The 23428-nt window shown below is 38.7% G+C and overlaps 1 protein-coding gene across 6 annotated transcripts in view; it reads left to right on the top strand.

Annotated features, from left to right (window-relative positions):
* The window catches only part of PTPRK (protein tyrosine phosphatase receptor type K), a 412154-nt gene that overhangs the window by 383684 nt on the left and 5042 nt on the right, over positions 1-23428 (top strand). For 2 of the 6 annotated variants that reach the window (XM_056343552.1, XM_056343553.1), the window contains exons 16-30: positions 233-268; positions 4557-4741; positions 6503-6590; positions 7389-7465; positions 7660-7677; positions 10076-10112; positions 11808-11905; positions 12624-12740; positions 13485-13639; positions 14728-14863; positions 16789-16938; positions 17490-17663; positions 20712-20843; positions 21075-21200; positions 23163-23326. In XM_056343552.1, coding sequence (XP_056199527.1) covers positions 233-268; positions 4557-4741; positions 6503-6590; positions 7389-7465; positions 7660-7677; positions 10076-10112; positions 11808-11905; positions 12624-12740; positions 13485-13639; positions 14728-14863; positions 16789-16938; positions 17490-17663; positions 20712-20843; positions 21075-21200; positions 23163-23326 — 1693 coding nt within the window. The remainder of the gene's footprint in view (positions 1-232; positions 269-4556; positions 4742-6502; positions 6591-7388; positions 7466-7659; positions 7678-10075; positions 10113-11807; positions 11906-12623; positions 12741-13484; positions 13640-14727; positions 14864-16788; positions 16939-17489; positions 17664-20711; positions 20844-21074; positions 21201-23162; positions 23327-23428) is intronic. The other 4 variants (XM_056343557.1, XM_056343558.1, XM_056343554.1 and 1 more) reach the window with 3 other exon arrangements.

Genomic DNA, 23428 nt, shown 5'->3' on the forward strand with positions numbered 1-23428 from the left:
TAAGAATCTCTTTGCCTTTATCATTACATTTCTGAAGTCCAAAATCATTGCCTTTCATTCCTCTTTTATTCAGGATGCTTTCTGGAACTGTGTATTCATTCTGTTTTCTGTTGTAACAAAATTAATGGGTTTTAGTTATCATTTGGTTATATTGTGAAGTATATTGGTTTTATTCATAAAAATACACAAATTGAGGGTAATGTATTTCTTCATGAGCTTTGTTTTCCTACAGTGCCCAATGATCCACTTGTGCCGACAGCTGTGTTAGGTGAGGACCCTAGTCCTTCATTATCCATTCCTGCATGAGTTTCATCTCCTTGCATGGCTGAACGTTGAAACAGCTTTTTTTTTTATGTAAGAGATAGCTATGCTGTTGTCAGGAAATAACTCTACACTCAGTTTATCAATTCAGAATTAAACTGACACTGCTTTTAGAATAAAAATTATTTTATGTTCTCATTAGGAAGTTTTTCCTAGTCCGTGCTAACTGAAGAGTAAATAAGGAAATAGGTAAATGGAAAATACTAAAACTTTTCTCCCTAGAGCGTTCAAACTGAGTTCCAATGAACTGACATGTGAAACTAGACCTCTGTTGAGATACATAAAAATAAAATTCAGATCCTTATTAGCATTATTTGACACAGAAAGCTCAATTTTCTAATGAAGTAACAAGAATTAAAAGAAAAATAGAAAAGTGAAAAAATTCCATAATATCCAAGAAGAAACAGCTTTGTAAATTCTGTACAAATATTCCCATATACCTATATTAATTACATATTTCAATTGACCTTAACTAGTAAGTTTTTCAGCTTGTGCCTACTTTAAAAAGAACCGATGTTGGGAGTGGCCAAGCTGCTTATTTCTGTTGCATCTACACTAAATGCATGTATTGGGTGGGGTTTAAAAAAAAAAAAAATAAATACAAAGATAAAAGTATCATTTGTGCCCGAGTTCTTGGTTTGAGAAACACAATGTGCAGTACTGAGTTTCAGTCAGTTGCTGAGGTTGGTTTAGGATAAAAGACAAGTATCAAGAAGTGGACATAAATATAAACTAAAGCTGAAAATTAGATTCCTAGAAGTAAAGCTTAAAGGGACCTGAGGCAATTTAATCCCTCCTCTTTTTTTGAGATGAGACATTATATGTATAATGCGGACTCTTCCGGCAGTTGATTGTCTATTGTGTTTTAAAAATTCATAGTGAGGAGAATTCTGTTCTTGCAGTGGTATGTTCCAGTGCCTTACTTCTCCTAAGTAAAAATAAAATTCACATGCATATTAGTGTTAATGGGGACCCAAAGCTCAATTTTCTGAATATTAATTACTACTAAGTGGGTGTTACGACTGAGTATTAGCACTGCTCACTCCTAGTTTTTCCTAACTAGACTAATCTAGACTAAATCTTCTTTGCTATGGATTGAGACATTTGCTTTTGAGACACTCATAGAAAATATGGAGAACTGAGTCACTCTTGTCCTTTTAAAACAGTCTTTTAACCATCGAAAGGCTTATGTGTCCTCAGTTGTCTCTCTTCTAGTTGAGTTTAACTGAGTTCTTTCACTCGCGTCTTGTAGCTGACATTTTCTAAACTTGTTATCATTCTTTTCCTCTAAACACTTTCCAACTCATAGGTTGAATTTTTAAATAGTGGTGCCCCAAATCACATACAGTTCTTAGAAGTCGTTTCAATGCTGAGATGAATGGAATAGGTACCTCCATGCCCTACTTGTAGCGTTCCTGCTACCTGAACTGTATTTTGTCCTTTTTATTGCACTCATATTGCTGATTTGTATTGAGTTACCCGCTAAAATCCCAGTTATCATTACTCAGTCCATTACTCCATTTTGTAGTTATGTATTTGACTTCCCTTTCCTACATACAGTATGTTGCATTCACTGTTTAATTCACCTTGTTGAGTTTTGCATTGTCTCCCAAATAATCATGATAACTTTGAAATCTGATCCTGTACTTGTGAAGTGTGTGTGAGGCTTTACCACTCAGTGCCCTCTGCCCGTACTGTCAGGGCATTTTCTATCCCACTGTGCGAGCTGTGGGTAAAAATATTGATAAAAATATACCCAGGAGGAGTCTTTGCAGATCTTCATGTAAAGCGTCCTCTGAGACCAACAGCAAATTGCTATTTGTGAGTAGTCTTTGGTCTTTGTCAGGCTGGGTATACTCAGCATGTAAGAGATTTATCAAGTCATATTCTGCCCATTTCCTTTTGATAATGTTGCAAATGCCATTCTCTTGACTACAGTAGTGTCTTAGAAAGTTTATAACCATCAGAGCAGTTAGATGCTGGAGCCTTCCACTTTGGGTCCAAGGAAGCCTAACCAGGTGGTTTAAGAAGTTTATGAGGGGTGGTGGAATAGATGACTCTGAAAGAGCAAAGGGTTAGACTCAGTAATTCTGAATACTTACTGAAAGTAAATCAATGGATTTATAAAAAATGGATGTTTTCCTGAAGTTCTTCTAAGATCTTCTTGTCTCTTTTAGCTTCATTTCAGGCACTTACAAGCTACAGAGATACTATCTGGTGATACTTGTCAAGCTATTCCTAATAGCTCATTCAGGCTATAAGCATATTCCAAAGGTCAGTGTGTTGCCACTACATTGTGGCAGATGCAGATACAGGCAGCTGTGCACAGCAAGGGCAAGGAATTAATTGAAGAACATTTTAATAGTTCCTGTCTGCATTTCCATCTACTGGTAATGGTGTTTTGGGCATGACAGTCTCCTGGAATAAGCAGAACAATGCTAGTTGGAAGAAGTAATATTTTTCATGGCATGGACTGAAATAGTGGAGAGAAGTAGATGAGCTTTTGGACACACCACAGAGAAGGGGTTGGGTACCCACCTGCAATCTTGTTCCATTGGAACTAGACCATTCAGCCTACTCTATCTCCACATAGCTCTCACTTGGCCCAGCATCACCAAACAGTTTTCCTCTGTTTTATTTAGAGATGAACAAAATTTTATGGGCACTACATTGTAGAACATGTTATTTATATGAAGCTCTTATTTGTAGCTGTACCAGGTTCCTTTTTCTTCCTGTATAGGTTATTAATGCTACTTTCCATTCTGTGTACATTAGCACTAATTTAGTATGACAATTTTGTTTTTCTCAACTCCCTGTCATTTCAGTGATGGCATAATAATGTGGCCCTTATATTTTTAAAATGGCTTTCATTGTTACCTATTGTGAAGCTTTAACAATTTTTAATGACATTTTTTTTAGTCATTTTCTAATATAGTCCTGAAATAAATTTCTTATGTTCTGTTCACTCACTGTTTTTTGCTGCTTCAATGGGTTAAAGTGCCTATTACTGGTAAGTATTCTGCGAGGAATGGGGAGAACTGCAAATCCTGAAGTAGTTTAGAATGTGTATGTTTTAATATGGGTTACACTACAATAAAAAGTGACTGCTGCATGCCACTCACATTATTAAGCAGTTTAGTGAGGCATGCATGTACTGAAATTAGCAACTTGTGTGACAGCTTAAAGAGTCTTTACTCCTAGTCTTTACTAGGAGATCTCATTTCAGAAAGCATTAATGGGGTTTGCATTTGGCGAACTGTAGAAAACACAACCCTTGAGGTGTTCATTTTTTTCCTAGAGTGTTTTACTTCCTAATCTGAATCCTTTGCAAGGAAGACGGTAGACTGATTTCAAAGAAGTGTAGGAGGGGTCAGCTATCCAATTCTAATTTCAGTAGGTACTTTCCAAAAAGGCTTCAATTAGATTTTTTTTTATCTCTTTAAGTTCATTTGAACTGCTGATTGCTAATTTAAACAAACAAACAACACCCCCACCCCCCCCAAAAAAAAAAAAAAACCAACCAAAAAAAACCACAAACAAACACTGTTTCACAGAAAGGATTGACAAAATGTAATCACTTCATGCCGTTTTGACATTTGGTTTTGATAACAGGATTGGTGTAGCATAGGGCATTAGTAGATACTTCTTTGTTTATACAGAGCAAAAACTGCAGCTGAAATCAGCACACTCAACATTTTCATTTCTCTACTAAAATACCTGGGTTAAAATGACCACTCTGAAGTGCTGATTCGTCTTCCTAAATGGAGGTGGTGTTCTGAAGCAGTAACGCAATTGCTTCTCTTTTTTACTGGGATCTCAATTTACTGTTTGTTGGCTTCAGACAAATGATGTGCTGATACCACTACAGACTTATTCTAATTTATTGTTTAAGGTGTAGTATTGCTGTTGATACATATTAGCTATTAAAAGAGTTACTTTAGGTGATAGAGGCTGGAGTTCCCATGTACATTAACGTCATAAAGTTTTGTAGCTTCAAATAAAATGCCCTTCAGACATCTTTATTGCGGGATGAAGGATTGCAAACTTTTGTATGTGTTTGCAGTTAAATTCCTTTATGTACTTCACAGTGTTTATGTGCTTGAGAGTAAGTGCTCTGCATTCTCAGAAATTAGACATGTTTTTGAAGGAAGACGTTGAAAATAGATGGTGATATGTGTAGCAGCAGGTGTTATTGCTCTGCAGGTACCTAACGCATTGATTTCTTGTGAATACAGATGAAAACCACAGTGCAACAGCAGAGTCCAGCCGGCTCCTGGATGTCCCTCGTTACCTCTGTGAAGGCACAGAATCCCCATACCAGACTGGGCAGCTGCACCCTGCCATCAGGGTGGCTGATCTCCTGCAGCATATTAACCTGATGAAGACCTCTGACAGCTATGGATTTAAAGAGGAGTATGAGGTGAGATCTTCAGTGGTGGATTTTTGCTAGGAAAAATCCCTTTGAAAGGGGCATCCTTTTGTTTGCATTGCATTGCAAAAGGATGCAACTAAATGTCATGGTTTTAAGTGAAAAACAGAGAAAAATAAGCAGGCATAAGATTCCTATGCATGTAACCCAAAAGTGAAATAGTGAAGTAGTCTAATGGTCTGAGCCTTTACAAATGCCTGGAGAAAGAACTACGTATGTTCCCTAGGGTATAAGAACATGTGCCCTGCTGAATTTTTTCAACATACTGTAAGAAGTTGCCACCCTTTTATTGCTGCTTTTTAGTTGAAATGCTGTAATTAGTTATGTGAGCTTTCTGAGCCACCTTCAGTGCAGATATCCTGGATTAGGTTAAAGATTTAACCTGGCTGGTTTTGCGCAAAGCACTGACTGGAAGCACTCTCATGATTTATTATAGCATCCCAGTAGGACAATACTGGGACTAAACTCCAGCTAAGAAGTAGTGAAAACATGCTGAGGGTAGTAACATCTTGGAAGTTCTAATTAGACCTGCCTGAGCATGTCTACTTACAACTTTAATGTTAAAATGAAGCAAAAAATTCCCTGCACGGGATGTAGAAGATGAGTACAGATTCATTTTGCTTCTGATCTCTGAATCTGTTGTGATTCTTTGGGATTAGAGTATCAGGCAGGACACACAGTAAAGATGGGAATGGTAATGGCAAGGTCACTTGCAATACAGCTAGGTTTAAAATGAGTTTTCTCTGAGTAAGTAATCTCTTCTGACTCAGTTTTCAACCTTCTCTCCTTTCTGCAGCTGTCTCTACTGTAACATAATCACTGGAATAAATAAATGTGTGGTTTTTAAAAGAATATTCTCTTTTCCTCTCTTTTACTTAAATACGCTTTGTTATGCTCTGCCTAACTTCAGGGCTGAGCCCAAGTGTCAACCAGTGCTGGGGGGAGGGTGGTCCCTGGTGCCACATCAGGTGCTTTCCTGCTTGCTGCTGCTTCTATTACCATATACGACATCTTTGCCCGGGCTTGGGCTTCTGAATGTACATTAAAGTTTTGTTTCCATGGCTACTGTGTACTTTCTGGAGGTAACTTACCCAGATCAGGATAAGAGAGCATCTGGAAGGAAAGAATAGCATAGACATGCAACAGCTGTACAATATCTACGGGCAATGAAGAAAAAGCCGAGGAGGAATAAAAGCTGCTTCTATCACTTCTGAGACTTCAAACTCTTAAGAAGGGTTTAAAAATGTAGAATAATTTTGCTAGTGGCCAGAGGGAGGGATATGAGGAAAACTAACATTAACAATAAACATTGGCAGAGTAGGCTTCCTGAGGGTTCTGTAGGAAGAAAAGCCATTTTACTAAGCAATATGAGGAAAGCAATGTAATGCTGTAGTAAGCAGGCTGTATATTATGGTGCCTTGTAAGAAAGGTGGTCGGTCTCCCTGTGCTTTCACAGCTTACTGTTGTTCCTCCATAGCAAGTATGTCCAAGCAAGTTTAGCCTTCCAGCGTTTCCAGGATTTGAAATCCCTCTGGAGTCCCTCAGTGACATGCCCATTTGACCTGTAGCAGTCAGAGGGAGAGGGCCTCCCTTCTTCTCTAGATACGTTTCTGCACCATGGTCCCGCCTGGGTGACCAGAGTGGACGAGCAAAGCTGAGCTGACTTTGTGGTAGGGCAGTTCTTTTAAACTGTTATTTTTGGAGATAAATTAATGGTCAGAATGTTTTCTTTCGGAACATTTTTATTTATAGAGTTTCTTTGAGGGGCAGTCAGCTTCTTGGGATGTCGCTAAGAAGGATCAAAACAGAACAAAGAACCGCTATGGAAACATTATAGCATGTGAGTATCGGTGTGCTTGGTTTGAGCGATATAGCTGTAGTCATGTGTTACTTGTGCCGTGTTCTCTCTTTCTTTACAAGTCTCCAGTGGCGTGCTGCTTAATACCCCAAGCGGACGAGGAGGACAGTGCCTTTTCCAGCATGTTTTTGTCCTTCACAGTTCAACTTTCTTCCTTTTATAACTCAGACTGAATTTCACATTTGCATCTCTGTTGTGCAAGCTGTGGTAAGCATGTTAACAGCGACAAGCTAGCACTCATTTGGATGTTAATTCTGTAATTCGCAATTTGTTACTGTTTTACAAATGCAATTGAACACGCAGGAATGAAGCTACCGGAGAAGTGCGTGTAGAGTTACCTCTTCATCAAATCCCAAGTGCATTGTTAACCTCTATGTTGTGACTTCCTTGGTTTTCTTATTGTCTCAGTATGAACTTATGCAGGCTGGGTCAGAAATAAGGAAACAGTAATCAGGATTTTTGTTTTTCTAGATTACCATCAGTGGAGCTGATGTTAAAAGGGACTTTGAGCAAGTAACCTGGTTTCTTTGTGTCTTTTTAACCATGTGTAACAGTGTGATACCTTTCAGGTAACTTAATGAAGTTTAGTGAATGTTTTTGAAGTAATTGGAGACCTCAGACAAACTGGTTCTTTGTAATTCTGTGTAAACGCTTACTACTTAAGGGTTGTAAATGGTGAGGTGCTTGTGCCAGCCGATTTTGCTTTTCTAGATGACTTACCGTAAAATCTTACTTAAAATCACACTTCAAAAAGGCACCGTAACCACTTGGTTTTTACAGATGACCACTCCAGGGTGATTTTGCAACCTGTTGAAGATGACCCATCTTCAGATTACATTAATGCCAACTACATAGATGTGAGTGGATTGCACAGCTTTCTCCCTCTCAATTTACCAGCTTCTCTATGTGAAACTATTGCATGTTATGCCTACAAAGTTATTGAAAGCTTTCTTTTATTAAGAACAAAATGTACACTTTCCTTGTTCTACGTCCTAGTACTCACTGACATTGTTGTGCTTTCTTTCACATCTGACTTTGGTTTGGGCTGTAGATTTGGCTGTACAGGGATGTAAGTACCACTATATGTGAATAACAGCATCCTATTGTAAATATGTAATATAGATATTGTAATTAATTAATTTCCTCTTCTATTTTTATCAGTTGATAACTATGCATGCCTCATCTAATTTCTCTCATCTGTTCCTTTAAAAATTTCCTTTTGTGTGAATATTTTTTGTATCTGTTTTGAAAAAATAATTTAGCCTTTTAACATAGCTCTGAATATTATTAGATATTGTTACATACCTCAGATGAACCTGTCTGTTAAAGAGAATTTGCTGTTTGCTTTTTTTTTTTTAATGATGATTTTGGCCACTAGCTTTTCTTTTCCCCTTCTCATTTATATGTGAGAAGCTGGATAGTGTGCTGTACTGTAGTTGTCTGAAAATGTACCTGTGAAGTAGTCTTAATATATGTTTGGCAAAAAGGGAAGGATGATGGCCTTTGGCAGGGGGGTGGTGTTTGTTTTTAACAATGATTTAGACAAACAATATTTAGCTGACGTTTCTCTTCAGGTGCTAATTTAGGTATTACAAAGTATATACACGTATATAGATAGATAAAAATATTTTAATTTAGTAGAAATTTCCTCATTACTGCAGAAAGCCTCTAAAGTTTGAAACTCCAGACTTTGATTAAAATAGAAATTAAATTATAAACTTAAAAAAAATTGGTATAAACAGGAAATCTGAAAAAATTCTGCCAGGTGTTTTGATTAACAAAATACAACTTTTACCTAATTAACACCATAGAAATAAATAAATTGTTGTATTCAAAGTAATTTGAAAGATACTGGAATAGCCAGTACAAGCATTTCTAAAATACATGGCTTTGGTTACCTTTCCTTATAATTACACCTTACTAATTTTTCCTGTCCACTGTTAGTTGTTAAATTATTTAAGACCCTCTCAACTTTCCAGGATATAAGGATTTAGCTCCAGGTATATTGCTTTCTTTTTATTTTGATATTTTAACATGGCCGTCTGTGTGAAGTGTTAGGCCTGTGATACTTTGCCTGGGGCCTTAAAAAAGAAAACTCTCCCAGATTTGTAATATATCCAGTACCTTGAGGATGTTGTTTCTCTTATTTAGGAGTGAATTTAATCTCATTATAACCAGACAGGAAAGCTACAAGTTAAAACTGGCACTTTGCAATTTTAAAGTGACACTTTTACCTTCTTCTGGAAAGCATTACTGAGTTTAAAACAGTGTAGCACAGGTTCCACTTGCATAATTTGAAGCTGGGACTTGATATTAAGGACTCCAGGAGAAATTTTTGAGCCATCTGATACAATTCTGGTCTCTTGTAAAGCCAAGAGTGAGATACTCAGAAGTTTTTTTCATAAGCCCCAGAGGAAGGTGCTCTCACTCTAGATAGGATAATGAAGCAGTCTGTGGAAAAGGATATAAACTCCTTGGGTACATCGAAATCCTTCACTTTAATAGCGCCCTGTGAATACCAGGAATCCAAGGACTTGTGCTCCCCTGTAATATGATACTTGAATCAAGTGGCCTAATAAAACTGTAACCTAGAAAATAATTGGAGTTATTTCTTCACTATTTGCACATTGTTGAATTCTGTATTGTCTTCCCACCAGCAATACTCAAGTTTCCTTCCTCTTTGTAGCTAATGTTGCTGGCACTGGTCAAAATATATTCTGAATTATTTCCTCAAGGGCAGCAGCTTTGTGTCTTGTAGTTTGCATGCAGACAAGTAATGCTGTACAGTACCGATAGCACTACTAGAGACCCAACTAACTGGAAAGGTTTAGTTGTGTAGAGTAATCTATCTATATATGTATGTGTATATACTTCTGTGCATCATGTCCAGTATAACTGATGTGCACTTTGTGCAGTAGCGCAAAATATTTTCAGAAGAATCCACTGCGGTAGGACCTCGATTCTGTACGCACACCGCAGTGTCCAGCTCTGTTCCCATTAGTTATGGCTCGAGTACATACCTCTTTGTGCCTTGCAATTGCTCTGTTTAGAAGAAAACAAAAGGTGTGTACTTTTCCATATCAAATAAGCTGGGAACACAGATGAACTATTGAGATAATTTGGTGGCAAAGACAAGTTTTACAAAATCTCAAATAATGTATTTGGCTGGGGAGAGAATATCAATAGAGAACTAATTTTTAGGCCAAGGGACCCCTCTAGAATACTCCTTCCCGGTACACTGCAATGTCTGTTCAAGTCAGATGTTCTTATTTCCATTTTATCTGTTATCATTCAAACCTTTTCAGTATTAACCGTTTTTTTAGGTTTTGAGCTTCATGCTGCTCTTAAATATTGGTTTGTTCTAAAAATTTTGTCTAGAGATAAGAATTCTGTAGTACCGTTATGCTTGTATTTTCCCCTTTCTGTTAGTAATATGGTACTCAAACCAACTTACATTGCTGTTTTAGGGATATCAGAGACCAAGTCACTACATCGCAACCCAAGGTAAGAATCTGCCAGCGTGAAGTATTCTCGGTAGTGTCCAGCAGTGTTTTTGTAAAATGGAAGTAGATGAAAATAAAGCATATCCAATATTGTGAGTTGTCATCTTGTGTTATGGTAAATTAACATAGCATGTTCAGGTGGAATGTGAATAAATGCAAAAATAGCACTAATTTGTCATGTTGATTAGCTATTGAGCAATTCTTTCAGTGATAAATTCAGCTGAAAAAGACAGAAGCTACTACCATGATTTCCAGTTATGAAGATGAATAGAGAAAAGTGGCGTGTGGACAGAGAAGAGAACAGTTTCAAGCTGCCTTGAGGCATTTTTCTTTCCATATTACAATATGTTAGAGTATTGTTAGGGTTTAGTCCGGGATGCAGACAGTGAAGATAGTAATGATAAATTAAATGCTATCTGAGAAAATCTGGGTAAAGTAAGGCCAGAGAAAGACAAAGCCTCTTTGTAGGAAGAGGTGTGGAAAATCTTTATCATATAACATCTTGCTAATAAAAAGGGGAGTTAGAGGAAAAAATTGAATTTCTATGGAAATTATTCATTGTGTATTTCTGATAAAACTCCTCACTGAGGAAAAACAAATAGATTAGTCTAAGATTGCACTGAAATATCAAAGGCCATGAATTAAAGTAAAAATAACTAGATTTAGATGTGTCATTATTTGATCTGTGAGTATAATCAGACAGCTGGCTGGAAACATCCAGTTATTTGTGCCCTTGGTTGATTGTAGCTGCACACAGGAAAGACAAACTAAAGGCTTGTTTTAAAGCAGGATGCTCGAATTTCTGTCCACGTTTTTTTTATTTTTGTGTAAGAGCTGTCTAAACAGGTCTCTCTGTGGCAGTTAAGTCCACATTTGTATTTTATTTCTGGTTTACTATGTAAATCATTGCACATAATAGTGCGTAAAGGACACAAAAATGTATTGCTGCTTTTGTATGCAGCCTTCGATCAAGCATAAGGAATATGGTTGAGTCTTCAGATGTGTGTTATATACAGTAATATTTATGCTGCTGCTGGACCATGGTCAGGGAGCTGTTTCTGAGATGAATGTAACAGGGTAAAAGCCTCTGTTACTCAATGGAATGTGTCTCATCTCTGCAGAAGAGCAGGAGGCAAAGCTTAAACAAGTGCTTCTTGTCTGCTTCACAGAAAAGTAGTTTAGTTTAAATGTCCTTCAGTGGGAAGTTTATGGCTCAGCACCTATTCATGCTTGTGCAATTTGATGGGAGCTAGATGGTAAGTGTGCCGGATCTGTACCACCGGCCCTCCTGACTGATGCTTCACCCCAGTGTGGGCATCTCCTCAGTGAACATCTGAAGAAACTCAAGCTTAACGCATTATATTTAACAAATGTAAAACAAACCTAGAAATGTGACTACAGATGTAGTCACACATTGCTGTGTCCTTGTAGTTTTCAAGCAATCTGGCATTTCGCTACATGAAACACGTGCTATTAATTTATTTCAAGTGGCAATTCTGTTAAACTAAGAAGATTCAGCATTGGTTAGCAATAACAATAGTCTGGAAACTTGCATAATGGAATGATGATGTGGTTTCATGAAGCTTTCATCTTTAAGCAAGTGTGTATCAGCTCTGTAAAGCACTGGATTTTATTTTTTGTGTTTGCTTTGACTGTTATTCTTTTGCAGAGCATTACCTGGAATCTTTTCTTACAGGTCCAGTTCATGAAACTGTGTATGACTTTTGGAGAATGATATGGCAGGAGCAATCAGCTTGTGTTGTCATGGTCACAAATTTAGTGGAAGTTGGGAGAGTAAGTTTTTGGTTTGATTTTCTTTTAAAGCTACAAACCTAAAAAACCTGTTGCCAAGACACACTATCAGCAGAATGTAGAAGAGTCTTGCTGAAAGACAACCCTGCATCCTGAGAGCAGGGGAAGGGGGACAGTCTAGACATTGTTGCAGTCGCAGTATTGTATAAAACCAAAGCTAACTTCTGAAATAGACTGGTGCTGTGTTGCTTTCATGAGTAGTGACAAATTGTCTGAATCCAAAATTCATATTTCAGCAAAATAGATTTTTATATTGTCACTCAAATGAGCAGAGTAAGTGGACTAGTGAGCAAATATGCTTCTATATCGGTGGCTAGAAATCAGCAAATTATTTACAGTTTAGCAGTAACACATCCCTCAGGGAGAAATATAAAGTGTCTGGGATTACTTGCAACAGTTTGATTGCTGATATGAAACGCATCCCAGTTTAACATAAGTGGAAATGTATTCCTAGCTCAGCACTAAAAAAAATATAAATGCTCATTTAGAAATGAATTTGACTTCTAAGTACAGCTGTGTAAAGCAGTGAAAACTCCTTTTAGCTAGCGCTTAACTTGACAGCACAGCCATTAGCCATGACAAGGTACACGAGTGCCTGGTCATTCTGGAAATAAATGTGGTGTAATGCAGTACGTGCAGTAGTGTATCCTCAAGCTTTTATTTTCCTTTGGTGTAAAATGCATTTCCGTTTTGTATTTAGGTCAAGTGTTACAAGTACTGGCCTGATGACACAGAAGTTTATGGGGACTTCAAAGTGACTTGTGTAGAGATGGAACCCCTTGCAGAGTATGTCGTCAGGACCTTCACTCTCGGAAGGGTGAGTACATTTTGAAAGGGCTCAGCAAAACACTATTCCCTGGTACCAAGGGGTATGGAGGAGGCTGTGCTCGCACGTGTTGCTGTACAATACCAAATGCCTCTTTCTGGTTAGCAGGTCCACAGTGTGTAGGCAGCCTTACCTCACCATGGGAGTGATGCATTGCATCAGCACTACCCAAGCATGTGTCTGACTGTGGGATTTCGAATTTCCCCAGAAATGTTATTGACTGCTACCCTCCCCTCTCTGTCACCTCTTCTCTGTAGCCACACTTCTGAGCTGACTCAAACACTGGATTATGAATCATGGCTGGCATTCATCTCTGTTCACTCCGTCCTGAATGCCGCTAAGTCAATCTCACTTAAAGAATAAAGTCTGTGAATGCAATATATGTGATACAGTTGTGGTCTTCTGGTAAATCATTATACTTGCCTGTAAATGTAGCAGGCCATTGCCTTAATTAGCAAAACTTCTGAAAGTTGATGCAAATTGCATCTAAGACTATGAAAAAAAATTAGAGGCAAAACTAGCATACTTAATGATAAAAGTAAAACTTACAAAATTCAAAAGGGAAAAAACCCCAGAATGACATCTTTAAGCTTCGTACATTCATTGCTTTAAATAATTGGTGAAATGATGAAACCAGCATGTAGATCCTATCAGTGTGATAATGATTTGACTCAGAGAATATCTAGTCTATGAAATATTTGAATTTCATAAGTTATTTATTTTTTCCTTTTACAGAGGGGCTACAACGAAATCCGTGAAGTTAAACAGTTTCATTTTACTGGCTGGCCAGATCATGGAGTTCCTTACAATGCCACAGGCCTGCTTTCCTTTATACGGAGAGTCAAATTATCCAACCCTCCTAGTGCAGGGCCTATTGTTGTCCATTGCAGGTGTGTACAAAAGAGGTAGATTGTTTTTTTCCACAACTATGTAGGTGATTATTTACAGTAGTCTCTTGTGAAACATCCATCACTTTGAAGTGTTTTGGTTTTGTTGTTCCCTTTTTGAATTGCCTAATTCACACTGCGGTAGAATTTGCCTGTCTACAGCAGTGTTTGGAAATAACCAGATTCTAGTGCACTTTTCCTAAATAGAATAGGCAGAGATTTTCTTTTTCCTGCAAGAGCAGCACCAGCTAAATCATATGATACTTCAAGTTATCATTTTAGGTAGCCTACAACATTTTGTGACAGCATTCGAGAATAAGTGTAGTTACAGCTGCTTTGACAGCTTGGTGTTGCATATAATGTCTGTTCAGATTATTAATTATGAAAATCTGTTCAGATTATTAATTTAAATCAAAGTAAGCAAGTAAATACAGAATGTTGGTTTTCCTCTGCAAGTTTTGCAAGGTTTGCGTTGTTGGGACACAGTCCCTTAAAAAATAAAATTTCCTTTCAGCATCATCAAATGTTTAATTGTATTCTGTAGATATTCGGCCTTTACAGATTTTAAGAATTCACTGTGCAAAACCTGTCCGTGGCTTTATTTAAAAATGAAATAAATCAAGAAAGATTCTTCTGGATACTGTTGAATGTGCTGCCTGAACCAGCTTAAAGCTTAGCTGGTAACATACGCTTCAGTTTCTTACTGTAATATATCACTTAAAAAACATCTTTAATCTTATTAAAAAAAAAAAAAAAAAACAAGATCTGTCTTTATTTTGAAGTGCGTAAGCTTAATCTTCCTCCAGATTTCAGTTTAACTTTTCTGTTTTACTTGAAGTATTGATCACATGAAGGGTGATAAAAGGAGAAAAGAAATTTATTGGGGTTTTTTGCTGTTAGTAGGTCAGATCTGATGGGAAAAAGTTGTTTGGGGCACATTGAAAGGTTTAAAGGACATTACGAAGAGGAAAGAAGATAAAAATTAGATGATGGTTGTGATGAAAGAACTGAGTGACTTTATAAAAATGCTGTCAGTAATGAGTTTTGAAAGTCTGAGTCTATTCCTAACAGTATTCACTAATTTTTTGTAGTGCTGGTGCTGGACGGACAGGTTGTTATATTGTGATTGATATCATGTTAGATATGGCAGAAAGAGAAGGTGTTGTGGATATCTACAACTGTGTCAAAGCCTTACGGTCCCGTCGCATCAACATGGTACAGACAGAGGTATGGAAGTTTACCTTCAAAGCGCCTGATGCTTTCTGAAACGTGCGAGGTCAGAATTTCACTGTTACTCCGAAAAGCCCTGTTGAGGGGTTATGTCCACTGGGGAGCATAGCTCAATGCAGACAGTGCCCAGGACCAGGATGGTGCAACAAACCTGCCAGCTCTTTCATTCTTCACACAAACAAGTGCTCACCTAATTTTGTACCAAAAGGAAAGCAAAGGTGATTTTTTAGGGAGCACCTAAAAAGTGCTCCTTTTTAGGTAGGAGCAAGAAAAATACTTTTACAGTAGGCCTGTCTGGCATGTCTCTCTCCAGCTCTGGTATCAGCAATTCCAAGGACCCAAAGTTGGAATTTCAACAAGTTGCCACTGGTTTTAGATTGTCTCAAATCACTTTGTCCATAATTTGACTTACCTGTGGAACTTTATGTCCATTTCACTCTCCCTTTTCAACTCTGCTTTTATTTGCTTTATTAACCTCATCACCAAGCCTTTTCCTTTTTCTATCCTTTTTGTCTTTTGTCATGCCTTCAGCAACTCCACAGTAAAACTATTGTCTTAGTGATGAAGCTAGAACAGCTCCCATTCTGCCACCTGAGAGTCATTGAGCTTCCACAGAAACATAGTTTATTGATACATATTAAGACAGGTTACCTGAAGTGGTTTGCCAGACCTCTCTCCTGTCCTCCATGTGGACATCTGCCTGAGAAGTTATTTCACCTGTGACCATGTGGAAATCTCTGCAGCTGGCAGCCAGGCATATCAATGCAATTTGGTGCAGGTTTTATTCCATGCTGCAGCCTGTGGCCGTTGAACAAATCAATGTTCCTGATCAACTACGGGGCCTTTGGGAAGTGCCTGTGGTGGAGCGTTTCAGTGCGACTGCTTCAACCATCCCAGTTTAATTTGCTCTTGCATGTGAATTAACACCCCTGCTGCAGTTCCTTTCTCTTTGTCGCACTTTTGCCTCTTACCTCTCATCATCTCTCAGGAGTTCATACTCACGCAGCTAAATAAAGCTGTAATTGCAGCAAATTCTTGTGATGCTCATCTAGACAACAGTGATGGCGATAGCTCCATAGCTGTGGCAATAGCTCCATAGCTATGAGGGTAAGGCGGCACAGGCTGTAAAGCCAGAATATGACCATGGTCCCTGGGCATGTGCTGTTGTTACAGGCACATGTTAAATTTTGTGCTGTTAATAACCTCATTGGTATCCACAATAGCTAGGTGAGGCTGGCACAGTTCTCGCAAGTTGCTGTGTAGACACAATTTACATCTATTACTCTTGGGGTAAATATAATAGGCGTTGTGTAAAAATTGACAGGAGGCCTGACTGAAATAGTAATGCAATTGTCTAGGGCTCAGGATATCTCAAGGCAAGTCAAAGGAAAAAAAAAAAAATAGGAAAAAATGTTGTTCCTGTTGGGACGCACTTGAATTTATTACTGGCCTGGAGCCCGCTATCAGACAATTGGTGTACTAGCTTGCACACGCATAAGGAAAACGCAGTGTGCCAAATAATTGCTAATCACACTAATAGTGCTTGAAGCAATTTACACTTTCTGCTAGTATTGTAAGACTGAAAGCTATTTTTAAAAGAACAAAATGAGTAAAGCCAACAAGTCACTGGCATACACACAGAAACCTTCGAGCACCACAACTGAAAACCTCCCATTAAATAAATTGCTATGCCTGTTCTGTTAAGTTTTACTGAATTTAAATTAGTTCTGAACTAAACATCCTTGTTAACTGCATACCAATTAGGACAAGATTGTGTTTGTACTAAAGTGTTACTTAATGGGTTGATGGACACTACCTTGAATGACTCTTACAGTGTGCAGGAGATCTGTTTATCCTAAAAGAAGGAAAAATCAGTTGGTTTTAAATGGCTATAATTTCTGTTTCTTTGCCTAATTTGGTAGGAGCAGTACATCTTTATTCATGATGCCATTCTAGAAGCTTGCCTGTGTGGAGAAACTGCCATTCCTGTCTGCGAATTCAAAGCTGCTTATTTTGATATGATTAGAATAGACTCTCAGACAAACTCTTCACATCTCAAAGATGAGTTTCAGGTATTCACAGTTCCTACTAACTCTTCATGTGACAACAGTGTTTTTGCCTCTAGATACATTTAATTTAATTGAAGGGAAAGGGTTTTCATATCATATTTATAACATTTGGTCCCTTTTAGTCCACAAAATAAAGCATCCATGTTTACATCCTTTGCAAAGTTGTTTTAAGTATGGAGTATCATCCTTTGAATAAAATAGCAGTAAATATTTGGAATAAAGAGCACTAACTGGGAACCGCAGAGAGTATTGTTTTCATTTGCACAGCTCTTTAGAGGTCCAAAGTATCCTCTTTGTTTTATTCCTTTTGGAGAGGATAGTGTCATGTGGAATCTGTTCAGTGGTACATGGAGCTCCTTTTACACCTGCAGCTTAACCCGCCTTGAAAAGACTCAGCACATCCATCAGATAGATAGGAGCTCTTATTTGCTAATGTCTTCTTGCTAATGTCTCATGTTTTCCCATATTGCAATATTTTAAATGAAAACGTGGGGAATCTAGAGTCCATTGTTTGTTAGTTCAGTGTGCTAAAGCAAGCATCCTCTCTCCCTTAGACCCTGAATTCTGTGACCCCTCGCCTGCAAGCAGAGGACTGCAGCATAGCCTGCTTGCCAAGGAACCATGACAAGAACCGCTTCATGGATATGCTGCCACCTGACAGATGTCTGCCTTTCCTAATTACTATTGATGGGGAGAGCAGCAACTACATCAATGCTGCTCTTATGGACGTAAGAGACTATCTTCTTTGTCTGCATAGTGTGCTATGAAAAACTGTGTAACATGAGAGAGAGCACTTGCTGATTTAGGAAAGGGTAATTCTTTCTTAGTGTAGTGCCCAGTAAAACTGTCCTAACAAGGAAGGGTGGAGCGAATGGGTAAGAAACCCCACCAGCTTGTGTTGCTTGTTCAGAAGGTTTGTTATCTTTAGTCTTCTGCATCCTTGTGGGACCCACTGGAAATCTCCCCTTTTCAACAGCATTATGTAAAGCTCTAGTCTCCAGTCCTCCAAATCTCAGCAGAATCTCAAAAGTCTGCTCGTTGTTGAGAAGTGAATGTTACATACTTGAGCATGAGGTTACTATTGCTATTTTAGGAAAAAGCCTACATATATCAAAGCAGGAGAGACAGGGGAAGAATGAAGGAAAAAAATGTTTCTTTGGCATATTTGGGGGTAGAGTTGGGGGTTTTTTTGTTCATATTTTGAGTTGCAGCTCTTTAAAGTTGAAGTTTGAGCGACGGATATACTGTCAGGGGAAAAGGTGAATTAATGGGAAAAATACAGGTGAACCTGCTTATAGGTGTCTGATTGATAAAGCAGTTAATCATATGTGCTGTCATATACCTGCCTGTGCCTGCCATTAGCATTTCCAAAGTTAGGCCCCTAAAGCCACCTTTACAGTAAATATTTAAATTAAATTAAAAAAATAGCCTGATTTTCAGGACCATCTCCTTTCCTCAAAAATGAAGCACTGTCAGAAACTGCAGTGTCAAGAAGAGATGCTGGAATAAAATGGCAAATAGCAGCACAAATCATCAGGACTGAATGATGTATTCATCCCAGAGCTCTGCCTGAGCTAGTGCAGGAAACATTTGAACTGCTAGCAAAATGCAGTCCCTAATCTCACAATTAGCTATTGTGCCAGAAAAATAGAGGACTAGCATTGTGTGAGACTAATCTATTATGGAGTCACTGGGGCTGAATGGATAAATTAGAGCAGTGAGCAGAATTTTGGTAGCAACTAAAATTGTTTAGAATTGCAGTTAAAATCACATTAAGCACCTGGATAAATTTGATGTGCTGTGGACCAACCAACACAGCTGCATAGAGGAGTGTGGTTTGGGGAGGAAGGAAGACGATGCAGGCTGAACGGCTGGGTGGCAGGAGGGCTCTGAGTGCGTAGCAGCGTGTGGCAGGCAGCGACAGGAACCAAGCAATGTATTAATGGATGAGCAGTCAGAGGCAAGTAAGGAAAGGCAGAAATGGTAGTAATAAAAGGAAAAAAGCAGCAGAAAAAAAGTAATATACTACAATGAAGTCATGTACCAAGGCTGATAGTACAGCGTTAAAACTGGAGGATAAAAGCTTTTTCTTGTCCTTTCTCTTCTGGGTTTTTTTTGGTTTTATTTTTAAGACCGATTTATTCAGAGAGGGGGACCCCACTGCTGGGCAAGGAAAGGGACTTTCAATAACAAAACAGAAATGGAAACTTTCCCCTTTCCACAATGTACTTGTCCCTGTGTTCCCACAAGGTGTCTGCTTCCCAGTGTGACAGTGGGTCTCCTGCCTCTTCTTTTTGAAAACCTCATCATCTCAGAACTCAGTACATTCTCTCATCTCAGAAAAGACCAGAAATCATGGGGAAGAGGGTCAGGAAACATGTACAAAACTAGTACAAAACTAGTACATAATTTATTTCTTAAAAATACAAGGGAAGAACCGATATTGGTTGTTACTCTTCGCTTCCTGGGCAGATCTAGGAAGTAGGACACAAGCCACTACTACCCCAATATGCTGCTTCCCACATTAAAAAAGCATAGCAAACATAGATTAAAAATTTGTCAGCCACCTTTTTCTGTTGTCAAACAAGTACTGATGCTCAAGACATTCATTTTTTTTATCTTCACAATTTACAGCAAGTAGAAGGGTGAAAAGAATTGTATTTTTTCCTTCTGGGCCTCGCACTATGCTCTTCAAGGGTATGTCAATATATCGCACATGAAGATCCCTCATATCAATCTTCAAACAAGCAAGTTTCCATACCAAAAGTGGTTTAGCTGTGCTACCAGGTCTTTCTCCTAGGATAATTTACTTAATTCAATAAAAAACAGCCAAAGTGCTTTTGGTACCAGCATGGGTGCTAAACACAGGGATCTTTGCATTGCATACAGCAGTCCTAGCACTTCATCTTCAAACTGGTGACTTACAATCCCATCCACCTACAGGGATATTCACCATCTTACTATGTTTCTCAGATGAACCTGTTGGTGCTTCCTTGCCTGTTCATACCTGTATTCCTTCACCGCAGAACTCTTCGGTGCATAGTTGCAAACTGGCTGAAAACAACCTTCTGATATCTTCTTTTCTGCTTGGTGCTCATAACATATGTGCTGCAGGGAATTAGCCCCGCTGCTATTAGTTGCATCTCAGCTAACCTAAAGGCTGGAAGTCCCTATGTGCAGTTGTGTCTAACACAGCACACAGAAAATGGAATCTCCTGCCATGACAGGAAATACTATTTTCCTGTTTAACTTCTCCTTTCAGCTAGAAATGGGCCCCAGTAATCCTGAAGGTCAGTTCCATGGGTGACCTTGTGGCCGTGGCACTGAAAAAGAATTTGGGATTGAACATAGTCCCAGCTTCAGTTACAGAGCTCACGTGTAACCTGCTGTGGATGGGGTGACCTGAGACCTCTGCTCCCCTCTCTGCAACATAGGGAGAAGGCTTCCTGCTCGGTCTCTGGGACATTGTGCCTGGAGCGGAGTTGCTTGAGCCTCAGGTCAATGGAGTCCTGAAGAGCATCTTCAGTGCCCCGTGCATGTCTGAACTGAAACAGGGCTTGGCCTGTGACAAAGCAGAAGGTAGATGTGAGCAGAGTAACCTCTTTGTTCTTACCGGAGATGATAATGTATTTTTAACTTCAACAGCTTTGGTGAAATCTTGTGCAATTGATGTCACAGCTTTGTTTTATTTTTAAGTTTTTTTCTGTTGCAGTGTTTGAGTGGAAGTTATTAAGTACTTCCTCTACCAGTGCTAATAAAATCGTTTGTGTTTACAGAGCTACAGGCAGCCAGCAGCTTTTATTGTCACACAACATCCTTTACCAAACACTGTGAAAGATTTCTGGAGATTAGTATACGACTACGGCTGTACTTCTCTTGTGATGTTAAATGAAGTCGACTTAGCACAGGTTAGTTTGGGGCTGGAGTTTTCCACATACCATCGCATGCTTTAATCACTCTGGATCCACTACATGATCAAAATGTAGAGCAGTGCCATGACTTTACAGTTATTCTCTGCTTTACAGCAACTAATTAACACTAGTTGCTCAGTAAAGTTTAGGTGAGAGATCTGCAGTGGAATAAGGCAGCGCTCCAGTTGTAACATACCATTTAATTATGCCTGTTTTGCTTTGGTGCAGGGCTGCCCGCAATACTGGCCTGAGGAAGGGATACTGCGGTACGGTCCCATCCAAGTGGAATGCATGTCGTGTTCAATGGACTGCGATGTCATAAACCGAATTTTCAGGATATGCAATCTAACAAGAGTGAGCATTTTCATAACAATATATAGTGGAAGAATATGTCATTTCTAATGCTCTCTAGGCTCTTGTGGGTTTTAATTTGGAATAATGGTAAAATAACTAATGTTCTTAAGATATTACCCAGAAAAGAAGCAGTCGGGCATCAATATCTAATACTAATTTCTAGTACTTTTCTATAGCTACACACTAAGCAGAGAGCAGTAAGGTGAATGGCTGTTGTTCTGTGGTGTTCTCCCGGATGAGTAGAAAATGTATGACAAGTACACTGTTTGCTCTGTGTGCAGGGAAAGAAATATCCTTGTAAGGAACATATAGTGACAGGTATTTAATTCATAGCTTCTGTAAGACATTTTCTGTGGTGAATCAGAAACAGGAGCACTGGGGCTGGTTATGCAGCCAGCACCTTCTCAGCTTAAGGTGCAAGAACCGCAACATAAAAGGAGGATTATGGCACCCTGCAAAGCGGGGTATGAAAAAAAACTCCAAAAGCTCCTCTGCCTCTGAAGGGCTCTGCACCACTGTGCCTCGACCTACATTTCTCATCTTTTTCTCAACTTCAGTAGCAGTGGCGGTCTTGAGCTCTTGTCTGCTCTTTCACACTTTACACCATCTTGTCATTTTGCTGTTCTGTAGCGTCTTACACGGTCACAGCATCTTCTCAAACCCTGTTTGCCATGCAGTGTTTCCTCCTTTAGCTCACCCCTATAAATCATTTATGTTGCCTGCGTGTAAAGAGTTACAGATGTTTGTGCCACCATTGTATGTACAGTTAAGCAGCAGCCCCTGTTTTACTTACAACTTTGTATCTTTCATGCAATACTGTACTTCCACGCCACCAAGTACTACTTGGAGTGTCCGTTTAACTTTCATTAATGCTGAAGAACAGTTGTGGGGAAAATGGATTACAGAGCATACGAAGATTTATTTATTTTTTCTTTCCCTTTGGTCACATTTTCATTTTTCAAAGGGGAAAGATCAGTTTGCATACGACGAATATTTTATCCAAACTTATTTTGCTTATATTCAGAGATAAGAAAAACATTTTCAACTCTTCATACCTTGTTTGGTAACTACAGGAAGCTAAGATGTAGGCACACTGAACCATAGTGTGCTTTTTTTGTTGTATTTTGAGACTTCCTCTCTTTTTTTGGGGGGGTTGTGTGGGGAGTGTTGTGTCTAATGTCTTATTTTCACTTTTTCCATTTCTCCTTTCTTACAATGTTTTGGTTTTCTACTTCTCTACTTCTCTTTGCCTCCCATGCCTTTTCACCTTTATGTCTTGCTTCTGAATATCTCTCTGCTCTGTTCTTCCTTTTCTAAAATCCACATTCCTACTCCTTTTTGAATACTTCAGTTCCAAGAAACTGAAACATTCTTCCAAATATTGAGGCCTTTCTTGTGACAGTCTAATTCTATTCAAAGCTCTCCCTGTGTAGCATCTAGCACATGGAAGACTCAGAGACTGGCAGCAAGGCTCTCATTATCAGTCTGGCAAAAAAGGAAGACTTCAAGGAAAATAGTCATATTTGTCCACCAATATTACTTGTTTATTTATAACGGGGTCAGTTTATGCATGGGAGCCAAAGCTATGTCTCTTCCATTCTGTAGGTCTAAGAATTTAACAGTGATATTTTTAATTGACAGTTGATGTTAAGAATAAAAACCCTTGACACGTAGAATCTGGGGGATTTGTCCATTTAGAAGTCAGGATAGGTTACCTTAGTGATTGATAAACTGATGTTGTCTTCAATGTAGCTCCCTTTTTTTCCTTTTTTGACACCTTCCTTGAGCTCAAGTGATACAAATTAATGGTGACCCTACATTCCTACCTATATGGAATGTATATACATGTTGGAATCTGTCCATAACATAAACACTTAGGGTTTGTGTCAGTTTTATATTTTGGTTTTCTAAACCAAGATGTAAAGGTGCCATATTTACCTAAAGCTCTTTGGTTTCCCTCAGCCACAAGAGGGCTATCTGATGGTGCAGCAGTTCCAGTATTTGGGTTGGGCTTCTCACAGAGATGTGCCAGCTTCCAAGAGATCATTTTTGAAGTTGATTCTCCAAGTTGAAAAATGGCAAGAGGAATGTGAAGAGGGGGAGGGCCGGACCATCATCCATTGCCTGTGAGTAACTGGGAGAAAGTCAAATTGTTGTTATTTCAAATAAATGCTTATAAACTCTTGTTCTAAGTTGAAGCAGCATTCTTACAGCTACATTCTTTTGCA

The sequence above is a fragment of the Falco biarmicus genome, chromosome 6, assembly GCF_023638135.1.
Source record: "Falco biarmicus isolate bFalBia1 chromosome 6, bFalBia1.pri, whole genome shotgun sequence".
Taxonomy (NCBI): domain Eukaryota; kingdom Metazoa; phylum Chordata; class Aves; order Falconiformes; family Falconidae; genus Falco; species Falco biarmicus.